Here is a 23075-nt window from a genome sequence, read left to right on the forward strand (position 1 = left end):
CTGTTTTACTGTCAGCAGACAATAGCATTAGATTTGGGATAATTTTTGAGAGGCATATCTTGTTGGTGCCAGTGTGTGTGTCTGACTCATATTTCCCTATTGAACAATGGTTGGTAGGCATGCTTTTAGATTTATGATTAAATAAATGTACTTTTGGTTTGTTCTATTGCGATTGAAAAGGCCACTAAATGATTGGGCTAGTTTAATCCCCTGAAGCATTTGGATGCAAAGAGCAAAGTGTACTTTTAGTTCCCCTCCACAGTAATGCTAAAAGTAGCTTTACTTTTCAAACAGTGAATTATGTAACCGTACATTTGGGTCTTTTTTTTAAATATCGTATTGTGAAGGGGAGTACTTTAAGATGGGAGATGAATCTAGATCAAGATGTTGCTTAAACTGACAGAGAACTTTGACTATTTTTTGCTCCTATTGAAACTTTAGATTTTGTTCCGTGGCCTGATTCTATACTTGATACTAAATTCTAGTTTGTGACTCACAGATACAAAAGTGTGTAGTGCAGGAAGATTGCTTCTTGGTTCAGGTGCAAGGAATAAACATTTTTTTTTTAAGTTTTGTAATTCTAGATGCTAGCTCAAAGTATTTGTGTTTAAGTTTAATCTAATCTGCTTTTATAAAATTTCAGTTTCAGTCAATATAAAATTTAGGGGGGGTAAGGAAATTAATGTGATGATGGCTATATTTAAAATAAATTTTGTGTCTTGGTTATGTAAGTATGATGTGCTCTCAATTGGAGCTGTTAATACCTAGACCAGCAGGTATTGCTTGTTTTCCAAGGTCATTTGTTACAAAAAGGAAATGTAACATTCTGATGAAATATTAAACGTTGTTTCTCAAATGAATATATAACCTTAATGCAGTAGGCAAGGCATCCTTCATCTTAATGATTTTGGCATGACCATTATGTGTTATGACAGTCTATTTCAGAATTGTACTGTTTGGACAAGAAATGATTATAGATGTATACTTTCTATACCTTTGCATGATGTTTTTTTTCTTTTAACTTGAGTTAAAGATCCTTTATTCATGTGGTTGCATACTGAAGCAGTTTGAATTCAGAATTGTCACTATTAAATTAAATATCAGGCAGCTAGATGGCACAATGGATAAAACACTGGGCTTGGAATCAGGAAGCCCTGACTTCAAATTCAGCCTTAGACACAGACAAATTGTGTGACCCTGGGCAAGTCACTTCACCTCTCTCTGCCTCACTGTTCTCATCTATAAAATGGGGATCATAATGGGACCCAATTCCCAGGGTTGATGTGAGGCTCAAATGAGATATTTATATGATGCCTTGCAAAACTTAAAGTGTGGTATGAATGTTTTTGCTGCTGTCATTATCATTATCGTTAATTTTGTATAAACCAAGATATATTGTAGTAAACATTCTGAAAGAAAAGACAAAACTTTTAAACTTCATTTAATTTCACAATTGTTCCAGATATAACAACATTTTTATTGTTTACATAATATATATACATATGTATTTTTTATTATAACAGTTTTATTGCTTGGACAATTTTTAGTGTTATACGATGTATAAGCTATGCAAACATGATTAAATTTCTACATTGTTCCTAGATAGACACTTTTTTTGAAAAACCATGCCGTGTAATTAAGACGAGTCGATGGTGGCTACTTTCCTTTTCATATCAGGAATCTAAAAGGCTGTACTTCATGGTGCATGTGTGAGGAAAACCGGCAGTGACAACTCTCATTTTGATACCTGTTTAATTATTTTACCTTCCAATCTTGTTCTTGTGTGGAACTGTTCAGAAACAGCAGTCAGCCTCTTTCTGACACAGCTAACGTAATTTTACTGCTAGAAATCATGAAAGTGGGAGGTGAATTTGGGGCAGTGAGTGGAGAGCCGGCCTCAAGGCCATAAAGATAAAGGTTTGGGCCTTGCCTCTGACACATAATAGCTGTGGAATCTTGGCCTCTTGGTGTCCCAAGCAGCTAAGACCACAAGCAGCAGGGCAGTCGCCAGTCTGTATTGGTTTCCTTACTGGAGAGTTTTCCCTATCAAAGAAAATATCCACAAAGTAGTGATTGTCCTAATATCATCAGTTACTCAGAATTTTAATAGCACATTCAATAGAATTTTCATCACCAATAAAACAACAGCAACAAATACTTGACTTGACTTCCATGTTGTAATGCTTAGATTTTAATTTTAGATTATCACTTGATAGGGAGGTTGTGGAAAAACTTTAGATTTATCAGCATATATTTCAGGACATTGGAGGCTTCTGTCAGGAAGGACTTAATAGGTACCTTATTAGTTTGGTGGCTACAATTTTCAAAGAATGCCCATATGGTATGTATTTAAATAAGATAAAATTAGTTTTGTTGGGCAGATTACATGGCATTCATTCTTTGAGGGAATTGGTAGCCCTGTTATAAAACCAATGTGATGTTCTTTAAAAACAATATTCAGCAGTTCTGTTCACCTCTTTTTCTTAAGTGTGATCAATATCAAATTTCATAATTTTTACAAATAGTATTCCTGTAAGCAAACTGCCATTTGTATGTGCATCCATTTAAAAAGCAAAAAGTAGATTTTGTAGAATTCACATAGTATTTATTGTCTCTCCTTCTTTAGGACCACCAAGGATGTCGCCAAAGGCTCAACGACACCCTCGTGGTCATCGAGTTTCTACTGGGAGGGGTTCAATCTCCAGTGGTTTAGAATTTGTTTCCCACAATGCACCAGGAGAAGTACCTGCTCCTCCTGTGGTACGGAGTAGCCCCTCAGGAGGAACGTGGTCATCAGTGGTCAGTGGGGGTACGTAAAGTTTTGCTTGGGGGTATAATCTATATGCTTGGGATTACTGGTATGAAGTTATTTAAGTCTTTTGGGGATTTTCCCAGATAACCTAGCCAGGATTCATGGTCACAATGCTCGGAATTTTTCCAGCTTAAGGAGACTACAGTTAAATTTAACTTGAAGAATAAGAGCTCATCAGCCTGTTTTTCCCCCCATGCCTAGGTCGTCATATGCACATTTATACAGTGGAGAGGCACAATTAAATCTTTTCCATTGCCAAATTCCTGGATTATCTTTCTACTTGCTTGGAGTTTCACACTCAAAATCAGAGGCAGAAGTTTTATGAATGTTTGGTTCGTTTAGAGAAAATGACCCTTAAGTAGCTATAGTATGTAATAGGGCTGCTGCTTTTCCTTGACTATATTCTTAAATGTTTCTTCCATCGTTAGTTCAAAGTGCACAGAATAGGTGGTTTCTCTCTTAGATGTTTGTGTTGATGTCTTTCATTTGTACCTCACCTTTCTTTTCCAGTATATAATCTCTGAAGTTGTGTTTTTAAAACAACAACAACAAAAAGCCCTATCCCATTTTTTGCCTTGAAGTTCAGGTATTTCCTTTGTTGGTAGCTTCTTTAGAAATTCCTTCATTGAGGAAAATGACCTTAGGGCCAGGACATTGTGATTCCCTTTCTCCTTTTCGTGACCTTCTCCATTTGTCATTTATCTTCAGATTAAAATTAAAACTAAACTTTTTGTGACAGTGCGCTTAATTAATCACTTAAAAGAACATTGTTCATCTGAAGCTGTCTTTGGATTTAGGACTGGTCCTGTGATCTGAGATCTCGTGGTGGAGGAGCGTTGGAGGTGTGCGGAGGCTGTCCCAGAGTGGGCGGCTTAGCTAGGGCAGTGGCGAGCCTGGGATTGGAACTCGGGTTCCTCCTTTAGTCTATAGCATCCTGCCTCCTCCATGGAAGAGGAAACATTCAAAACACTCAGCATTTACAAACTGACATTTTTTCTTCATTCTAATAGGATTTTGTAAGGTTTAAGCAGATTTTTATTTGATCAAGTGATCCTCCTAGCTTTTTAAGGAGGAACATTGAAGTGAATTAGATCAGTGCTGTTTTTGAATTTGAGTTGTAACAGGCGTGTGTACTGATAGACACTTTCTTCCAGATTTAGACGCCTGAACCACGTTTTGAGTTGTGTACCCTTTTGGCTGCATGAGATGTATGGCTTCCCTAGTTTATGTGGAGTGAATTTTTAGGTGAGGAAAGCAGCAAGAGTTAGGTTATGTATGTGTTTAATGGTTTTATAGTTGGGAGGAAAATGAGGGCTAAGTTAGTTGGCTTTTTATAGCTCTTTCCCCTTCTTTAAAAAAGTTCACTAGGAAGAGAATCAAGGTATATTAACAGTCGATCTCACTTTCTTGCAATAAAGCAAAGATTAATTACTGTGTTGGATGTGGAGTAAAACTTTTTAGTATGGGTCTGAGGAAACACCACCTAATTCACACTGTGTTGTATAACAAAAAAGTGTGGTGTGAGGTCTGATGGGATGAAGATGAACGACACTTTCCCCCAGAGAGTTAGACTACAGATGGTGGTTAGGTTCAAATGAGGCATGAGAACCTTCCAAGCACAGGAGAAGCGATGTGTGCAAAGGCGGTGGTACAGGAGAGCTTTTCTGTGTTGGGGTCAGAGAGGAGTGTGGCTTGGCAGAAGCTTGGAGGGGAGCACTGCCAGGGATGAGCAAGGCTGGGGACAAATCCTGGAGGAGCCTGCTGCCAGGCCAACAACTTTGTCCTTTATTTTGAGAGCAACCCAGAGCCAGGGGAGGGATATGTTAGAGCCAAGAGACATGTTGTAAGACAATAAGAAAACCTTCATTGGTGCAGAAAAGGCCTGGGCCCAGACTCAGGAAGCGCTGAGCTCAAATCCATCCCCAGACATGGACTAGCTATGTGACCCTGAGGTAGTCACTTCCTCTCGGCCTCAGTTTTAATAGCTCCTACCTCCCAGGGTGGTTATAAAGTGCTTCACCTAGTGCCTGGCACATGTGGGTGCTGTATAAATGCTGGCTGCTGTTGTCATTTGTAGAAATGGTGTATTCCTTTGCCTTGGTGGAGGTTAATCCATTTTCCTGAGAAATTTATAAGTAGAGAAATGTATAGACCTTACTCTGATTTTTTTGTTATTTTCTCATAACTGTTAAGAACAATCCCTGAATTGGAACATATAAATGTACATTTTTCTCATTACTGTTAATTCCACCATGTTCCTCTTGAGGTGCCTCATCATGATCTAGAAGTAAGCTTACATCTTTGACAGCTGTGCCAGAGAAAGCCAGGCTGCCCTAGCCCCTCTCAAGCTGACCAGGTTTCTGATGACAAGACTAGAGACCAACTCATCATGGGAGGGATGCAAGCCGCTGCCATGTGTAATATCAATTAAGTTGGGACTTTGGGTTGAGTATCTCCCATGCCGGTGAAATTTCTGATCTGTATCAAAAACAAAGCAAAAAATAGTAGTCATAACTCCCATTTGCTTGGTGCTTTTTTAACAAGAACACTCCAAGCTACTTAGTGTAAATATTGTCATCAGTTTACATGGAAGGACACTGGTTCTGAGAGGTCTAGTCCCACGTAGGTCACGGAAACAAAGGTAAAAAGAGGATGGATGAGAGACTGCAGTGGGCCTTTGGCTGTCTTGTCAGACCTCCTTGTTTCTCAGGGAGAGGGGGGCACCAGGACCACGACTGCCCAGGCAGCAAGGAAGAGAGCTGAGAGGGGCCTCAGGTGTTGGGCCTCATCATAACTCATCACTCTGTGGCTGGACTGTGTGCCTTATAAACTGTATGTGGATAGAAGCATTGGCTAAGTGTCCAAGGTCAGGGTGGAAACTCTGCTACAGATCTTCTCCTCTTCCCACTGGGCCACACATCACTCAGGTGTGCTTCCCTGAGGAGTAAAGGTTTAGCTTTCAGGGAGTTTCTGCCATTACAGATCACAAGTGTGCTCAGCAGACATGGTTTGTATTATCCCTTCTCCATTTTTTTATAGTTCCAAGGTTATCTCCGAAAACACACAGACCAAGGTCTCCAAGACAAAGCAGCATTGGAAATACTCCTCCTGGTCCAGTCCTCTCTTCTCCCCAAGCTGGTACTGTGCCCACAGAATCTGCTGCTGTGCCTGTGCCAGCTCCGTCTCCAACGCCTGCCAATCCTGTGTCCAGCCGAGCAGTGACCCCATCTAGTGATGGTATGGGATCGGTGGTTCTTGGCACCTGTCACTTGTCTGTGTGTGTACAGTATACTTAACTGTCACGGATTGGATATTCTTTCAAATTAGTTGATGTTCTAGATAAGTGTCTCTGAGACCACCTTGTGTGTTGTCATTGCCTACCCTTTATTATAGAAGATAGAGTTATAATTTTTTTGTGTTTTCTTTTTTTTTTTTTTTTAACTTAAAGGCTCTGTTTAGGGTTCCTTGTTTGAAACCAAAATTTAGAGTACCGTAGTTCCATGTTTTTTTTCCTTTTTTATTTACTCAGCATGTGTATATTGGACTCACTTTGATTTCTAAAACTACCTTTCTAGCTAAAGATTCTAGGCTTCAGGATCAGAGGCAAAATTCTCCAGCTGGAAACAAAGAAAATATAAAGCCGAGTGAGACTTCCCCAAGCTTTGTAAAAGCAGAAAATAAAGGTTAGTATGTAAAAACAGCTTAGATATATAACCCTAGGGTGGAATAATGAGAGAAAATTCTTTCAGAATAACCACAAATCACATAAAATCATGGAGAGTTAATCTGACAAGACACTTGCTTAGTTTGTATCAGTATGAATATAAAATAAAGCACAACTGAAATAATTGTAGAGATACTGTCTGTTCTTGTGCCTTACCAATAAATTAAATTCTATTACTAATGGAGTATTTTCTAGAAGTAAACAAAAGAGGAACAAAATTCACATGGAGAAACAGACCTTGACATCTCAAGGGGAATAGTGAGAAGAGGTATGAATGAAGGGGGCACTTTTTGTATAAAGACCAAATGGTGTGGTACCAGTTGGAGAAGAGAAAAGGAAGGTGAGCAGAACAGGTGAGGTTCACAGGAAACAGAAGCAAGGGTAAATGATTCCCCACGATTTGAGAAAACCAAGCATCTAAGTTATAACATCCCATTAAGTGGAAAGAAGATCGCAAAGGATCTTTGGCAGATAAAATTAGGGAAGACTTCTCCAAACAAAGGATAGGTAAGAACATAAAAGACTAAATAGACAATTTTAATGACAAAATTAAAACACTTTGGAACAGATAAAATGAGGACAGGATCCTCAGTGACTGGAGAATGGGAGAAAAGAATTCCTAATCAATATCTATGATAAAATTCCAATGTCCAAGATACTTAGGGAACTGAGACAATATTTAACACCGAGGGCTTTTCTTCGATGGATAAATGGTCCAAGGATATGGGCAGGTAGTCTTCAAAAGATTTGCATGCTATAAATAACAGGCCAAAAGTGTGCTCCAAATCACTAATAGTAAGAGAAATGCAAAATTAAAAAACAGTATTCAACAGCAGATTGGCAAATCGTCCAAAATGGGAGTGGCCAGTGTTAAGATGTAAAACACTAGGAGTGCTAATGTGCTGCTGTGGGAGAGGCTGCAAGATGGGCTCGTTCTACACTTCAGTTTTGATTTTTTTCAAGAAATATTGGCTAAAAGAACTGGTAGAGGAATATAATGGAATATTACCATGCAAGAAGAAAGGACAATTTGATGAATGAACAGAAATGTCTGAATTTGTATGAACTGATGCGGAACTAAAAGTACAACATTTACAATGATGACGATAATGGAAAAGACCAGTAAAAGTCAGGTTCTGAGTAATTGAAAAGCCAATTAAGGCCCAAGGAAAAGAAAATGAAACATACCTCTTCTCAGAATTGAAAGACAGAGGATCGCTGGGGCAAAATGTTGTCTAGGTCAGATGAGATCACTGGGTTGGCTTGTCATTGGTGCATTCGTCTTTCTTTATTAGGAGAAAGGGTTTGGCGTCAGGACGAGGGTCTCTCCCAGAAATTGTAAATACAAAGATATTGTAAATACAAAGGTTTCATTAAAGCCTGTTTTAAAATAGGCAAGTAGCTAGGTGGCACAATGGATAGCACACGGGGCATGACATCAGGAAGACCCATGCTCACATCCAGCCCCTGACACTTAGCTAGCTAGCTGTGTGGGCAAGTCACTTCACCTCTGCCTCCCTTAGTTTTTTTATCTATAAACTGGTAATAACAGGCCTAACTTGAAGAGTTATTTGAGGATCAAATGAGATAATACTCTCATAAAAATTAGGGCTTAGCATAGTGCCTGGCACACAGTAGACACTATGTACATGCTTATTCACCCCACCTTGATCCCTCTTAAAAATAACATCAGCTTAGATATATCTGTAGGCTCATGTTGTAAAAGGAACGAAATTGCCATTTCCTTTTTTAAAAACACCTATTGGGTGCCAAGCACCATGTAAACACCTAACAGATAATCTTACTTGACCCAAATAACAACCCTGCGAGGTAGGTGCTATTATTATCGTGATTTTACAGATGAGAAAACTGAGGGAGAGAGGTTTAAGTGATTTGCCCAGGATTAAATGGCTAGTAAGTGTGTGGTGCTGCATTTGAACTCAGATCTTTCTGATTCCGGTCTCAGAGCTCTATGGACACTATGCTTCGTCTCATACTCTTGGCATTTTTCACTGTTCTACTATTTGTGATTCTGATGTCTCCTTGTGATCTACATGAGCTTAATTAACATAAAAATTTGATAGGAAGGGTATGTAGGTGTAGGATGCTATGTGTATTACCCAGCAAGTGAAAAAGGTAGGGATAAGTCATCTTAAGGATGTGGTCTTTTTGATCACCCAAGAGGTGGTATATATCTGCACACACACCTAAATATGTGTGTGTTACAACCATCAAGTAAATTTTGAATCTTAGTATTGTCTTAGTGTTGGACTTCATTTTTTTTCTAGTCTCACATGCATTCAGGAGCCTTTTTAAATAAAAATGCTTTATAGATCTGAACATCTTTACTTTGAGGGGAGAGTTCAAGTGTCTTACATCTTTTAATTTTGCAGGTATATCACCCATTGTTTCAGAACATAGAAAACAAATTGACGATTTAAAGAAATTTAAGAATGATTTTAGGGTAAGTATTTTTTCACAAGTATTAAATATCACTGGTGTCAGACTGAAATAGAAATTATCCCTTTGGATGCATATCGACTTAGAAAACCATATCTGTGTTGCGTTGTATTTTCATTTATTTTGTTAAATATTTCCCAAATCTGATTCTGAAATGAGTCTGCCACCTCCATTTTACATGATAAGAAGATTGACCCTTTTATTCATTCAGAACATATCTACCAGTGTTTTTATTTCTTCTTTTTGCAAAAGTGAGTTATTTCTGGGCACAAAGGTGGTTGAATAGCTTATGTCAGGGCTGTCCAACCTTAGGTTTTTATTGAAACAATAGACGGTATATTTTGATTTGCCATTTTAGTGAGGGCTCTGTGGTAACTCAGCTTCGTTTACTAAAGCATTTACGTAAATTTCTATGCTTGTAGGAGGGCCACATAAATAACACTGCGGGCTGTATTTTGGACAGCCCTGGCTTATGTTATCAATGCTGAATATCATTAATTTGTCCAAATGTGCATCTTTGTTACCGCATTTCAGCTTGTCCAGTCTAATGTGTTTAAAGGTAGAATTTGTCAATGATATGAACTATTAATCACTACATATATTTTTCAAAGACTAAAGATTAGTCATTGAAAATTTAGGACAGGTTATAACAGCCTCCAAATAGAAACATTACCCTAGTTCTTCTCCATTCATAAAGATGTGGGGCCTGCTGCTTATTCTTAATCCTCTTGTTTGCTAACTTCCCCAAGATGACATTGCCTTCCTGGCTATCCTTTCTCTCTGTTGCCCTTTGACTCATTGCTATGCCATTGCTCCTTAGATGAGACTGTTGTGTCTGAGACCCTGACCCTTCTCCATCCCTTCCCAGGAGCAGTTCAGCACTTGCCTCCCTCGCTTCTCTCTCTTCCCATGCCTGCCCTCAGCCTTAGTGGAATTGCACAGTTATGTGGATGCTCCCTCAAACACCTGGGCCTCCCACATTACTCAGGACCTTTGTACCTGCAAGCTCCTGCCCTCTCCCCAGCCATTCCCAGGGATGGTCATGGATGGATTTCAGAGGTGCTTCTGCCTCAGACACTTGGTATCTGTGTCACTCAGCACAGATCTGCCTCCCTTAGCCTCCGTTTCTGTATCAGTAAAATGAAGGTGTTGGACTCGACAGCCTCTTGGGGTCCTTCCACCTCTGGGTCTGTGACCCTTTGATTCTTAGTTGAATCACAAACTCCTCTCATTCCATTCTTTTGATGTGTTGTCCCTGATAAGCTGTCACCTTTGAGTCGGTGTCCTTTGTTGCTCACTCACTCTCCTTTTATCCTGTGTGTCTGGGCCCCACATGTACCTTCTTGTCATTAGGTTGAAATTGTTTTCTTCAGAAAAGACATTCCTCATCTTCCTTTTATTTTGGAAACAGCCTGCTGCTCTTAGTTTTTCATTTCTATTTGCATATCACTTTTCTGTAGCCTTCCTAGCACACTTTTCTTTACTCTTTCTGAAAACCTGGGCTTTCTCCCCCTGCCAGTCTGCCACCCCAGGCACGAGTCCACCCAGCTCTTCTCGGCTCTTGCTGTGGGGCACCTCATCCCTGGATTTGTCAAACAGACCTACCTGTAAAGCCCTTCTTTTTCAGTCCTTCAGGGGCTGGAGGGTCTTTGACCACTTCATTTGGGTGGTTCCCCCATCTATACTTGTCTCAGCCAGTCTGTGCTTTCTCATCCTGTGCACTTCTGGTCAGCGTCCTTCCCAGCATGCCGCAGGTTTCTGCTTGCTCTCCTTACATTTCGTAGCTGCCTGTGTGTATCAACAAGGCAGTAATCACAATATAGATGATAATTGTCAAAATGCCTATGTGGTTCTGTATCTCAAAATATACGAGACTCTCCACATGGAGCGTAGAAGAAGTAAACCATTTATTCAGACACCAGAGAACCGTATCGCCACAAGTCTTTTATCCAGTCTATCACAGCAGCAAAGAATTCAGTACACGACACCATAACAGAGAACCACTCCATCCCACAACCTTCCTGCCCTGCTGCTGGGGCCTTCTCACAGATACACTCACAGCCACCACACGTCTGTTCTTTCCCTCAGCTCTAACTGTCCTCTCAGCATTTCCTGTGACACCATTTCCTTTTCCTCTCAGCAAGCTTCTCTCACCACATGGTGACTTAGGCTTCCTGTGACATAAGCAGGTCACATGGCCTACTAACGGGTGGTAAAGATCTTCAAATCTAAATTGCTATTACACTGTGGAGCAGTCAAGCTCTTAGATAGCCTTTCTTTGACCACCTTGCTAGCCCACCTTCCTTTCTGGTGATACCTCCCTTGTGTGCTGGGTGGTCATAACAAATATGCTTCAGCCTCTTAAATCTCTCCTCCCTTTCAGATGCCTCCATCTTCAGTCCCTTGGAGAAACTCATGTTCTAAGATTCACGTTATTGAGAACGATGTTTATGTTATGAATGCGAATTTTTGAGCCAAGGAGCAGATTGAGATTACCATAAAAGCAGGGAATGATTTGCCAAGTATTATCTATGCTGCTCTTTTTCTCTTCTCCAATTCTAGGTACAATTCTCTGTCTTGTATGGATTGAAGTACATTTCTGCAATCGATTTACAGTTCGGTGTATTGGATATGCAGCCGCATGGACAGTCTGCATCTTTCATCCGTTTAATTTCTCTTCTGTATAGATTGTTAGGTGTGTCTCTTGGTAATCGTTGGCCTCAGTTTGGCAGGGTGGTGGTGGTCTTGAGCTTGGTGTAATCAGTACAGTACTGTGTGGAATCTCGAGCATTTGGAGGACACGGACACCTAGAGGGACTCTCTTCTCTTGGACTGGAGGGTTCCTCCATGATGGGACCAGCGCCTTGAGCAAGTGCACGGCTCTCTTGTGCTCCTTGGCCTTTTTCAGTTTCCTTTTCACGGTATTGGAGGTTTGCTTGATAAGGTCAGGCTTGATACTGTGGCTGTTCTAATCTTGAGTCTCTTCTGACTTGATAGTGATTTTGATCTTTGTTCTAAGTAGTGGATGGTCTCATTGTTCACAAGCAGGGGATAGCGATATGACTCCCACAGCAGGAACCAGTCCTTTCCTGTCTAAGGAGATAGTTTCGTTTTCTTGGATGCTCTTCAGTTCTCACCATATCAGCCTTTGGTTCTCTTCTTGCTCAAATTTGAACCAGGCCATGCCCAGCTTTGCATTAAAGTCACTGTATATCAAAGAACAGTGGGGTGGCAAAATAGAGGGTGTGCTAGGCCTGGGGTTAGGAAAACCTGAGTTCAAAACCTGCCTCAGATACTTAATTGCTGCATGACCCTGGGGAAGTCATTTAACCTCTGATTGCCTTAGTTACCTCAACTGTTAAATGGGGATAATCACAGTGCCTACCTCACAAGGCTGTTGTGAGAGTCGAATTAGATAATTTTAAAGCGCTTAGCACAGGGCCTGGCCCATGGTAGGTACTCTATAAATGTTATCTGTTAGCTATTGTGTCATTAGGTTTGGAGACTCTTCAGTCCACAAGCGCTAATTAAGAATCTGCCATGCGCAAGCAAGTGTGGGCAATAAATACAGGGTTACTTTGGTGGGGCAATCAGGAAGGACTTTATTGAAAAGGTGATACTTGTGGAAGGTGAGAGAAAAGTGTTTTCAGGATCATGAGGCAGTCACTACAGAGACATGAGCAACATCAAGAGTGTCTGAAGGGGAGGACTGTAAAATTGGCACTGATCCTAAAGGCAGTAGGGAGCAAACGGAAGATGTAGCAAGACTTCTGCTTTAGGAAAATCCTCTTGGCAGTTCTGTGGACGATGGATTGGAGAGGGGTGGGAGAGTCCTGGTTTGTGAGAGGTGATGAGGTTTGCAAGGAGGTCCCTGTGATCAGAGAAGAAGGGCCTGATACAAGAAAAGTTGTGGTAGTAGAAATGCCAGTATTCAACAACTGTATATATGTGGTTTGATTGAGAATGAGATTAGAGGATGACCTGAGGCTGGGACCTGGGAGACAAGGATGGTGGTTTCTTGCAGAGATTTGGGAAGTTCAGAGAGGGGATCTTTAGAGGGTCTTGCCAAGTTCCACATAGAATTTCTTTACCTTTTATCCTTTTCAATGCATATCACAATAAGCTTCATTGACCTTTTCAGTGATTTCTTTTTAGCTTGTGCTCACAATGAACATTGTAAGACAGTGACCAAGTGTCCCTTTAATGTTGTTTTCTCATTTAATTAAGCCAGCTCCTTTGTTTGCCTCTCCAAAGAGACTCAGTGATTCTTCCTTTTTTAGTCTGTGACTCCCCCTTTTGTGTTTTGATTTTATTCTTTATTAGATTATTGATTTTGACATGGCTCAGCTCTCCTATTAGTATGTTAATTCATTAGACAGTGGACCAAAAGCTAACATTAGAAGGACCTACTGTTCTATTAATGTTTACCGACAGGCTATGAACTGTGATTGTTAGCACATTTCCTACCTTCCCCCAACATCCTCCCTACACAAACCTGGGGGGCTATTTCTTTTTTTTCTCCCGTTTTTCATGAAATGCCACGGCCTAGCTATCGATCATCTTGTGGCTGACCTCCTGGGCGTGAGCCTGTCCATTCTAACTAGCTTGGGCAGAAGCTCATTCGGTCTGCTTTATTATAGTAATGAAAATAAAGGAGAGTAATTAATTGCTTTTCTTTAGTTACAACCGAGTTCCACCCCTGACAATGTGGATCACCTGCTCAACAAAAATAGAGAAGGAGAAAAGTCAAGAGATATGATCAAAGACCAACCTGAACCAAGCCCTAAGGATGTTCTTTTGGAGAACATGAGTGCCAGCTGCACAAGCAGCAGCAGCAAGCCGAGCAGTCCTTGCGTTTCTCCATCAGCCAGTGGGAGCTCAGACCAGAAGAGAGGCCCCGAGGTCACTTCCCAAGGTGTGCAGACGGCCAGCCCAGGAAGTAAACATGACAAGGAGGATCAAGAAGACAAAAAAGATGCAGCTGAGTGAGTCAACGCCTGTGGGGACGTGTCCCCTTAGCAAACTAGCTTTAGTGTGTTCTTCTGTTGTGGTCAGCTTCCAAAGGGGTGTCCCCTCCAGTTATTTCATCACTGTAAATCACCTTGATTGGTTCAAGGCAAAGCTTGATCTTTAAGCAAATTAATGTAACTAACACACATGCTAAACTGTTGTTAAGAATGTCTTTAATATCTTCGATCTTTAATGCCTCAGAATCACAATCTCTCCATTTAGGAGGCACCTTTGCAATATTTTTAGTGATTTATGTGGCCAGAAAATTAGATTACAACATCACATGATCAGTGGCCAGCCTAGTGGTGATGAGCCTCTCTGAGCTGAGGATAGTTCTCAGTCCGTGATGGTTCCCTGTTACCGGAACCATATTTTCAGCTTGGTGAGCACTTCCTGTCTAAGCTTGGACTCGTTTGACCTGGAGAATTACCTCCATGCCAAAATGAGGGCTTTTATGGAAGAAAACAAATACTTACCAAGTGCCTCCTGGGTGCCTGGCACTGTGCTGAGTGCTTCACCGTTATCTCATTGGTCCTTCCAACAACTGGGAGAAAGGTGCTGCTATTTGCCCCATTTTAAAGGTGAGGAGACAGAGGTGAAGTGATTTGCTCAGCGTCACCCAACTGAGAAGTGATGGAGGCTGGATTTAAACTCGGGTTTCCTGATTGAAGGTCAGGGGCTCTCATCTACTGGATCACCAGCTGTTAAGATTCCTACTTAGAAGGCTTTTCAAAATGTCTTGATATCTGAAGTCCTACGCAGTTTTTATTTTCCTTTGGTCTTGTTCACAGGTTGTAAGGCTTTGTCTGTTGTAGTGCTGTGGTCTTAATAGTTGCTAGGCAGCTTGGTGATGGAGTCAGGAAGACCTGAGTTCAAATCTTGCCTCAGATACTAACTTCTCTGAGCCTCAGTTTCTTCATCTGTAGAATGGAAATAATAATAGCACCTACCTCCTAGGGTGGTTCTGAGGTTCAAATGAGGTATCATGGGGCAGCTAGGTGGCGTAGTGAGTAGAGCACCGGCCCTGGAGTCAGGAGGACCTGAGTTCAAATCCTGCCTCAGACACTTGTTGCATGTACTAGCTGTGTGACCTTGGGCACGTCACTTAACCCTAATTGCCCTGACAAAAAAACAAAAACAAATGAGGTATGTAAAGGGCTTTGCAAACCTTAAAATACCATCTAAATGCTAGCTATGATTGTTATTAATTTGTTTATTTTTACAAGGGGGATTAGTGCTCTTAAGCACGATTGTATGTGTTTAATAGATTTTAATTTGACATCTATGAAAGAGCTTATAGGACAGATAAAAATGTTAGCATTGGGCATTTACATTTTCTTCTTTCTGTTTAGGCAAGTTAGGAAATCCACCTTGAACCCCAACGCAAAGGAGTTCAATCCTCGTTCATTTGCTCAGGTAATTTTGTGGGTTTGAGACTGCATAAGTTAGGAAATAAGGTGATACTAAAAATTGGGCCTTGTGGTTTCCTTTATCTTCTGTTATATTTGTGTGATACTTCACAATTGTTACTAGTTCTTGAATTCTACAAGCTTACTAGACTATGTTGGAGACATGGAAGTTATAGCTGCAATGTATTTGATATCCCATGTTTTTGAAATGTTACGTTTCACTGTAGACAGAATTTGTGATAGGACTTTTATTTCTAAAAAATGTATTTTTACAAGCACTTATTCTCTATCCCTCCCACTACCTGCTTACCAAGAAAAGTGTAACTCATAACACTTAAAACAAATGCATATAGTCCAGCAAAATTAATTCATATTGTGTCCAGAATTATATCTTGTTTTGCACTCACAGTCCATCATCTCTCTGAAGTTGAACAACATGTTTCAGTTTCATTTCTATGGGTTCATGTTGTAGTACTTGGAGTTCTAAAATCTTGGAAAGTTTTTTTTTTTTAAATACTATCATTGTTTGAATTTTTCCCCTGCTTCTGTTTGCTTTACTCTACATCAGTTCATAGAGGTCTTCCTGGTTTTCTTTGAAACTGTTCATGTCTCATATCTTAATAAATGAAGATCCACTAAAACTTTGAATTTGATCATCAATCTGTATTAAACACAACCTTATAGCTGGATTTTGGCAGTCTATTTGAAAGTTTACATACCTTTCTGAATGAAGATGATTTGTCTTAGACTCATGTTAAGGTTTTCCTTTTTATCATTTCTTAATCATAAAAGTAAACATTGAGAGAGTAGGTAAAAACCAAAGTGTATTATTAAAAAGATCATCTTTTCACATTTGCATAATTGACTCACATTTCATTTTTTATAGCCAAAGCCTTCAACCACTCCCACTTCACCTCGTCCTCAAGCTCAGCCAAGCCCTTCAATGGTGGGTCATCAACAGCCAACTCCAGTATATACTCAGCCAGTTTGTTTTGCACCAAATATGATGTACCCAGTCCCAGTGAGCCCAGGCGTGCAGGTAAAGCTTCATGGCTGATGCTGAGTTTTCTTAACTGAATTCTGGTGTTATTTAATAGTAGAGTAGAATGAAAAGCCTAATCCTTTCGTTTCCCTTGGGCATCCTTCAGCTTCAAACAAACGGAGTTTGTGACGTTGCTTGGCTGGTGTAACCAAAATAGAATATTGTGCAGTTGTTTTCTTTTGTCCTTTAAAAATTAACAGGGAGTCCTTAGTGATGGGTTAGACTTGTGCACACAGGAATGATCTCTTAGTGGAAATTACATAGTGATGGATAACACAGGATTTACTGTATTTTTCAATTTGTTTATCAACATGTCTTTGTTAACTGAAGAAACATGAAACCCTCAGCAGATAGAAACAAGTGACATTTGACAAAAGGTTTTTTTGGGTTTTTTTGGCTTAAAAATGATGACTAGTGAATATAACACAGAGACTTTTTTATTTAAACAAGAGTAAAATCTTAACCTAAAATTTTCTTTTTTCTTCTCACAAGCCTCTATATCCTATACCTATGACGCCTATGCCAGTGAACCAAGCCAAGACATATAGAGCAGGTAAAGGTGAGAAGAACATTGCCTGGGTTTGGGTTCAGTCTGCATGTTGCATGATCTGAAGAACTGGATTTGGACATAATTGGTAAACATGTTGTGATCCAGCCTTTTGAGGATGTACAAAGTGGTGCATTGGAGTGCTTGAATTGCATCTTAACCATTTACCTAGTGGTTCTCAAGCAGTCCGCCCGTGAGTCCCAGTTAATGCCAAGATACTGACGGTAGGAGGAACAGGCAGTGCATTCTGAAACCAACTTCAGTAGTGTATAACATTGGGATTCTTTATGTTATGGATCCTTTTGGTATACAGTGAGGTAGTGCTGGGCCTGACATCAAGAAGAACCGAGTTCAGATCCCACCTCAGACTATTACTAGCTATGTGACTTTGGGCAAGTCACTTAACCTCTTTCTGCCTTAGGTTTCCTCAGTTATAAAATAGGGATAATAATAGTTACTTCCTAGGGTTGTTGTGAGGATTCAGTGAGATATTTGTAATGTGCTTATTTTTATTAGCACAGTTTCTGGTGGTGGTGGTTGACCTTCATTCTTGGAGAGGATCAAATGATGTCAGTTTGTCATGGTCAGGGTACAGTGTGTCTGTGGCTGATCAGACCAGTACAGGCTTGGAAGGTCTACCACAGGTTTGGACACACGAACAGCTGGAGTGAAAATGTCTCTTAATTTGCACATCTCATTTTTCTTTTGAGCTGCTTCAATTCTGCTTCAGTCATAGAGCACAGCGCCTTCCGTGATAGGTGCATGCCATGCTGGGCAGTCCTTTGCCAGTGTCTCATGTCACTTGATACATTCCAGAATTCTTCAGAGAAACCTTGAGAGGGTTGTTGTATTGCTTTGTCTCACCTCCAGGTGAACGTTTACCTTGCATGAGTTCTTTGTAAAATAGTCTTTTAGGCAAACGTACTTTTGGTGTTCGAACAACATGGCTAGCTCATTGGAGTTGGACTCTCTGCAGTAGAGTTTGAATGCTTGGCATTTCTGCTTGAAAAAGGACCTCAGTGTCTGGTACCTTTTCTTGCCAGGTGATCTCCAGGGTCTTCCTGAGACAATTCAAATGGAAGTAACTCAGTTTCCTGGCATGGCACTAGTAGACTGTCCAGGTTTCACAGGCATACAACAATGAGGTCAGCACAATGGCCCTGCAGACCTTCAGTTTGGTAGGCAGCCCAATACCTCCTCTCCCACACTTCCTTCACTTTTCTTTCCAAACACTGAATTAGTTCTGGCAGTGCATGTGTGAGTCTCATTATCAATGTGTACATCCCTGGAAAGTATACTGTCAAGGTAAGTGAATTTATCCATAGTATTTAAAACTTCTCAATTTGCTGTAACTGATGGTTCCACATATGGGAGTGTGGTGCTGGCTGGTGGAGAACCTGTGCCAAATTAGCACAAATAGCAGAGAAATGATCCATACTCTTTTGCATCTCAGCCTCAGAGGCTGCATTGAGAGCACAGTCATTTGTGAACAAAAAGTCACGTCCCAACTCTCTGTCTACTTTAGTCTTGACTCGTAGCCTTTTCAAGTTAAACAGTTTACTTTCAGTGCAGTAGCTGGCCTTGATGCCATGTTCATCCTCATTGAAGGCATGTGACAACATTGCTGAAAACATCATGCTAAATGGCATGGGAGCAGGCACACAGCCTTGTTTCACTCCACTGGTGGCTGGGAAAGTGCAAGTGCATCATCCGTTATCCAGAACCTGGGCCACCATGAAACTGACCTGCAATGCTGATGAACTTCTGCGACCTATTTTTGCTTAATTTGAAGATCTTCCCATCCATTAATAGACCTTCTTAAGTCACATAGAAGCCTAAGTCACATGTGATGGGAGGAGCTTGCTGAATGGGTGCAACAGGAAGAGTGGATCAGGAAATTGACCAGAGCAGTTAGAGCTAAGGGAGAGAGAGGAAGCAGGTGAGGTAGCTGTGCTGTGATTTTTTTGTTCATGGGAAGGCCCAAGCAGGGGGAGGGCTTTGGGATGGTGTTGCTCCCTGTGGTGATACTGTGTATTAACTTTGTTGCTATGATGGATTCGGTTTTCTGGTGTTGGGATTGGCTTTCTGGTGTCTGAATAAATGTTTTGCTTCTATCTTCCATATAGAGAGTCTGTTGTATTTCCCAATTTAAAACTACGTCAGCATATTCATGGTTGCCATCGGCGCTGTAAATATTGCGTTGATGATACACCTACCAACTTCTGCCGTAATTTTCCCCAAGCCCTCACAACTGACAGTATCACAGATTTTGGTCGGATTTCAGCTCCTGCCTTTTCTCTTGGAGTGACAGACGCTGTATCAATCATTCTTTGGCTTTTCTGAAGCCACACTCGCTCTCGAGTAGATGTCCATCTTCCAGGTGAAGGATCAGCCTATTAAAGAGGACTATGTTAAGAAGCTTGCTAGCAGTGACGGGAGAAAGAGAGAGAGAAGCATCCACCTTCTCCCTTTGTGATTCTCATAAGACAACCTTTTTCTTTTTCTGGTGGATCTCCGCCTGCCACAGTAAGCAGGCCAAGGTTGGGTGAAGCAGACTATTTTTAGGGCACCTTTTAGGGCCTACCCTGCCTTGCGCCAGGAGGTGAGCAGTACCGTCCTTTAAAAAAGGCTGCTCAAACCACTTGGGATGGGATGGTGGGGTTCTGAATCCCACTGCTGCTTCAGTCCAGTGAGAAGATGACCCTGTGGCCTGGGCCACCTGTGTGCAGGGTTGGGACTGCAGCTGCCTGTTTTAGCATTTGTCTGTTGCTACGGTTCCTTGAAGGCATTCTATAAATTTTAATTTTATTAGTATTGTTATTAGTCTGGTGAAGCCTACGGAACCCTTTCTTAGAATAATATTTTTGTTAAATCCATTAGTAAAAGACACTAAATTTGAGTTAGAGTTTAGCAAAATAAAGATGTAATTTTTCCCATCCAGGTTTATAGATACACTGAATTAAGGAGTCTATGGATCCCAGGTTAAGAACCTCTGTAATTTGATTGATGAAAATGTTCTTACAAAAATTGTATAAACGTAGCTTAAAAAGAGAGTTTTGGGCTGCTGAAAAATTCTACAAAACTTAATTTTGACTACCTTGCCAATAGGGATTCCATGATTTTTTTACTGTATTTAAAATGATCATTTTTCTTATTTGAGGAGTAGTTAATAAGAAATAATTCTTTGAAGAAATAAGATAAAGTTGATTTCAGAATACTTGATGATGACAATACTCAAATTCATCTACTGTAATTTTACTTGCATTCTCCTAGTAAAAATATTAGCAGTTGAATATTAAAGTTTGAATTAAGAAAAATTCTGCAATTTTTACATGAAATTTTTTAGTAGATTTGCAGAATTCTTTTTTTTTTTTGAGGGGGGAAGACAGGGCAATTGGGGTTAAGCGACTTGCCCAAGGTTACACAGTTAGTGAATGTGTCAAGTGTCTGAGGTAGGATTTGAATGCAGGTCCTCCTGACTGGGGCCAGTGCTCTACTCACTGCACCACCTAGCTGCCCCGATTTGCAGAATTCTTTAGAAAGCTCTCATACCCCCAGGACTTTTTCCCCCATCCTGAAAAATTCCACCCTTGGCTTATTTTTTCTAAAAGAAAGTAAAGAAAATGTTTGATATTCATTTCAACAGTTTTTAGCTGCCTACTTAATAATCGAGGCACCATACTCCATGTTGTGTATGCAAAACCACAAAATAAGATCTGTTATTGCTTATGTTCTAATGAAATGATTCATGTTTTGCTGCTTAGACTTTCATTTAGGAAAATGTTATGTAAAATTGTACTTTATCAGATCACTGCCTATTTTCTATTCAATGAATAAAAGAAGTGTGTGATGCCAAAACACAGGGCATTTATGACTCAGGGTGTGAATGTGTTGAGAGGAAGAATTAAACCTCATCTAATCATAGTCAGAACTTGGAGAAAAATGAGATGGACTGTTTCCTTTGGTACAGAGTTTTTTCTTTTTAAAAAAAGACCATTTTAGGGGTTAACATTGGGCTTCCGTTATGTTCTCTGCAAGAGTAAACCATTTTTTTTTGTTATACATATTTATATATTTTTTCTTTTATATGTAGAAAGGCAGCGTGGGCTTCAGAATCACACAACCTTTTTTGAATTTCAGCTCTGCATCTTACTAGCTCGATGAACAATTGATTTCCAAACATTTATTAAGTGCCCAGGCATTGCTCAGCCCTGGGGACTCAAAAAAGAGACAAAAGTGTCTCTGCCCTCAAGGAGCTTACATTTGAATGGAAAAGCCCACCTGTTTATCTCTGTGCTTCTGTTCTGTGATCTGCTTCCCTGACAGGACTCTTGGAGGGAGAATTTAGCTATAGAAGAGAAATAGCAAGGTCTTCATCAGCTGTTTCATTGTTTTACACATTCTGCCTTGGATCCAGTGTTCAAAAACAGAAAGTAAATGATTTGACTAGATTGAAAAAGTAGCAGAACACTGAGTACCCAGTATTGGAAAAGTGCTGTCAGATATTGCAGAAGATGGAGTCCCTCCTTTCAGTCTTTGGAGCTGAACAGGTGACCCGGATTCTGCTCAGTGTCTGCTTCCTGAATCTTGCTGATGAGGCTCGTGGGACCCTACTTCTGGCTTCTCCCTGTTTAGGTTCTTCTAGCTTCTGTAGCATGGATGAAGGGAGGGGCAGTTTGCATTGGTAAATACACTAAATCAAGAAATGAATATTAGAAAGGGTAGAGAAGGTATCAGTCTGGACAAGCCTTTGGTTTTCTGGGGTCTGAAGTTTAAAAAATAAAGCATCAAAGGCAGGCAAACTGGAATGCTTCAATGAGACAGAGCTTGGTCTAATTGTATGATAGAGGTTGGTGTTTTCCTCCCTTCCTCTTTCCCTTCTCTTCCATTTCTCCCCTTTAGATCCTTTCTGATATAAATTTCCTTTTTTCTGCATTTGCTTGATATACTGTATTCAGAGGTCAGTAAACCTTGTTTGGCTTTAGTGGTAGTTTTGGTAGCATGTTTTCCTTTTTCTTGTTTCTCACAATATAGAAAAAATATAAGGGTTCCTCAGAGTTTAACACCTCTCTCCGCTGGTATTAAAAGTAAAGCCATTTAAAATTCATTTAGTACATTTTTAATTTGTGGATCATCTTGGGCAAATAATCCATCACCAAGGGGGCCAAGCCTGTTGGCGATGAGCTTTTGATTAATTAGCTAAAGTGTTCCTCATAACAACAGTCTGTTCCATCTGCAACAATTACCTCCATGCCATGAGAAAACATTGGCATAGGACTTTGTAAACATCATCATAATAAACCATGCTTTTTAATATATCTAACTTAGTCACGTAAGCACACTGTGCACCAAGCAGCTGTGCTAAGCTCTTTACAAATATTTCATTTGATCCTCACAACGATTCTATGATTTAGGTATTATGATCCCCATTTTACAGATGAGGAAACTGAAGTAGACTGAGGTTAAGTGATTATCACAGGGTCACATAGCTATTAAGTGCCTGAGGTGGGATTTGAACTCATCTTTCTGATTCCAGGTCCAGTGCGCTATCTGGTGCACCACCTACTACCTCTAAATAGCAAAAGTGTGTGTGTGTGTGAGAGAGAGAGAGAGAGAATATGTACAAATAAGAAAATAACTGTTTGAAACTTTTTCCAAATTTATTTCCTTACAAAATGTAACAAAAAACCAAACATAAATCACAAAGTAACGAGGAAAAACAACAAAAAATACCACACCAGACAGAACCAATCTTCTCCTGTCCCCACTCTTCATCTTCACCTTTTACATCTTTGGGCTTACGAGAAAGTTATTTCCTAATAGAAATTTCTGTCTTTTGTAGTACCAAATATGCCACAGCAACGGCAAGATCAGCACCCCCAGAACACCTTGATGCACCCCGCCTCGGCTGCAGGCCCTCCCATCGTGGCCACGCCACCAGCCTACTCAGCACAATATGTGGCCTACAGCCCTCAGCAGTTTCCTAATCAGCCTCTTGTTCAGCATGTGCCACATTATCAATCTCAGGTGAGTCTTTCCCTCCTTAACTGTTTTCATTTTCCTTCTGTCTT

The 23075-nt window shown here is 40.4% G+C and overlaps 1 protein-coding gene across 13 annotated transcripts in view; it reads left to right on the plus strand.

Moving 5' to 3' along the window:
* The window catches only part of ATXN2 (ataxin 2), a 119488-nt gene that overhangs the window by 79249 nt on the left and 17164 nt on the right, over positions 1-23075 (plus strand). For 7 of the 13 annotated variants that reach the window (XM_036754910.1, XM_036754832.1, XM_036754841.1 and 4 more), the window contains 9 exons: positions 2627-2809; positions 5852-6049; positions 6388-6495; positions 8930-9000; positions 13677-13981; positions 15359-15422; positions 16302-16454; positions 16950-17010; positions 22847-23031. In XM_036754910.1, the coding sequence (XP_036610805.1) occupies positions 2627-2809; positions 5852-6049; positions 6388-6495; positions 8930-9000; positions 13677-13981; positions 15359-15422; positions 16302-16454; positions 16950-17010; positions 22847-23031 (1328 nt within the window). Of the gene's footprint in view, positions 1-2626; positions 2810-5851; positions 6050-6387; positions 6496-8929; positions 9001-13676; positions 13982-15358; positions 15423-16301; positions 16455-16949; positions 17017-22846; positions 23032-23075 lie in introns of all 13 variants that reach the window. The other 6 variants (XM_036754883.1, XM_036754900.1, XM_036754852.1 and 3 more) reach the window with 1 other exon arrangement.

Source organism: Trichosurus vulpecula, chromosome 1 (assembly GCF_011100635.1).
Source record: "Trichosurus vulpecula isolate mTriVul1 chromosome 1, mTriVul1.pri, whole genome shotgun sequence".
Taxonomy (NCBI): Eukaryota; Metazoa; Chordata; class Mammalia; order Diprotodontia; family Phalangeridae; genus Trichosurus; species Trichosurus vulpecula.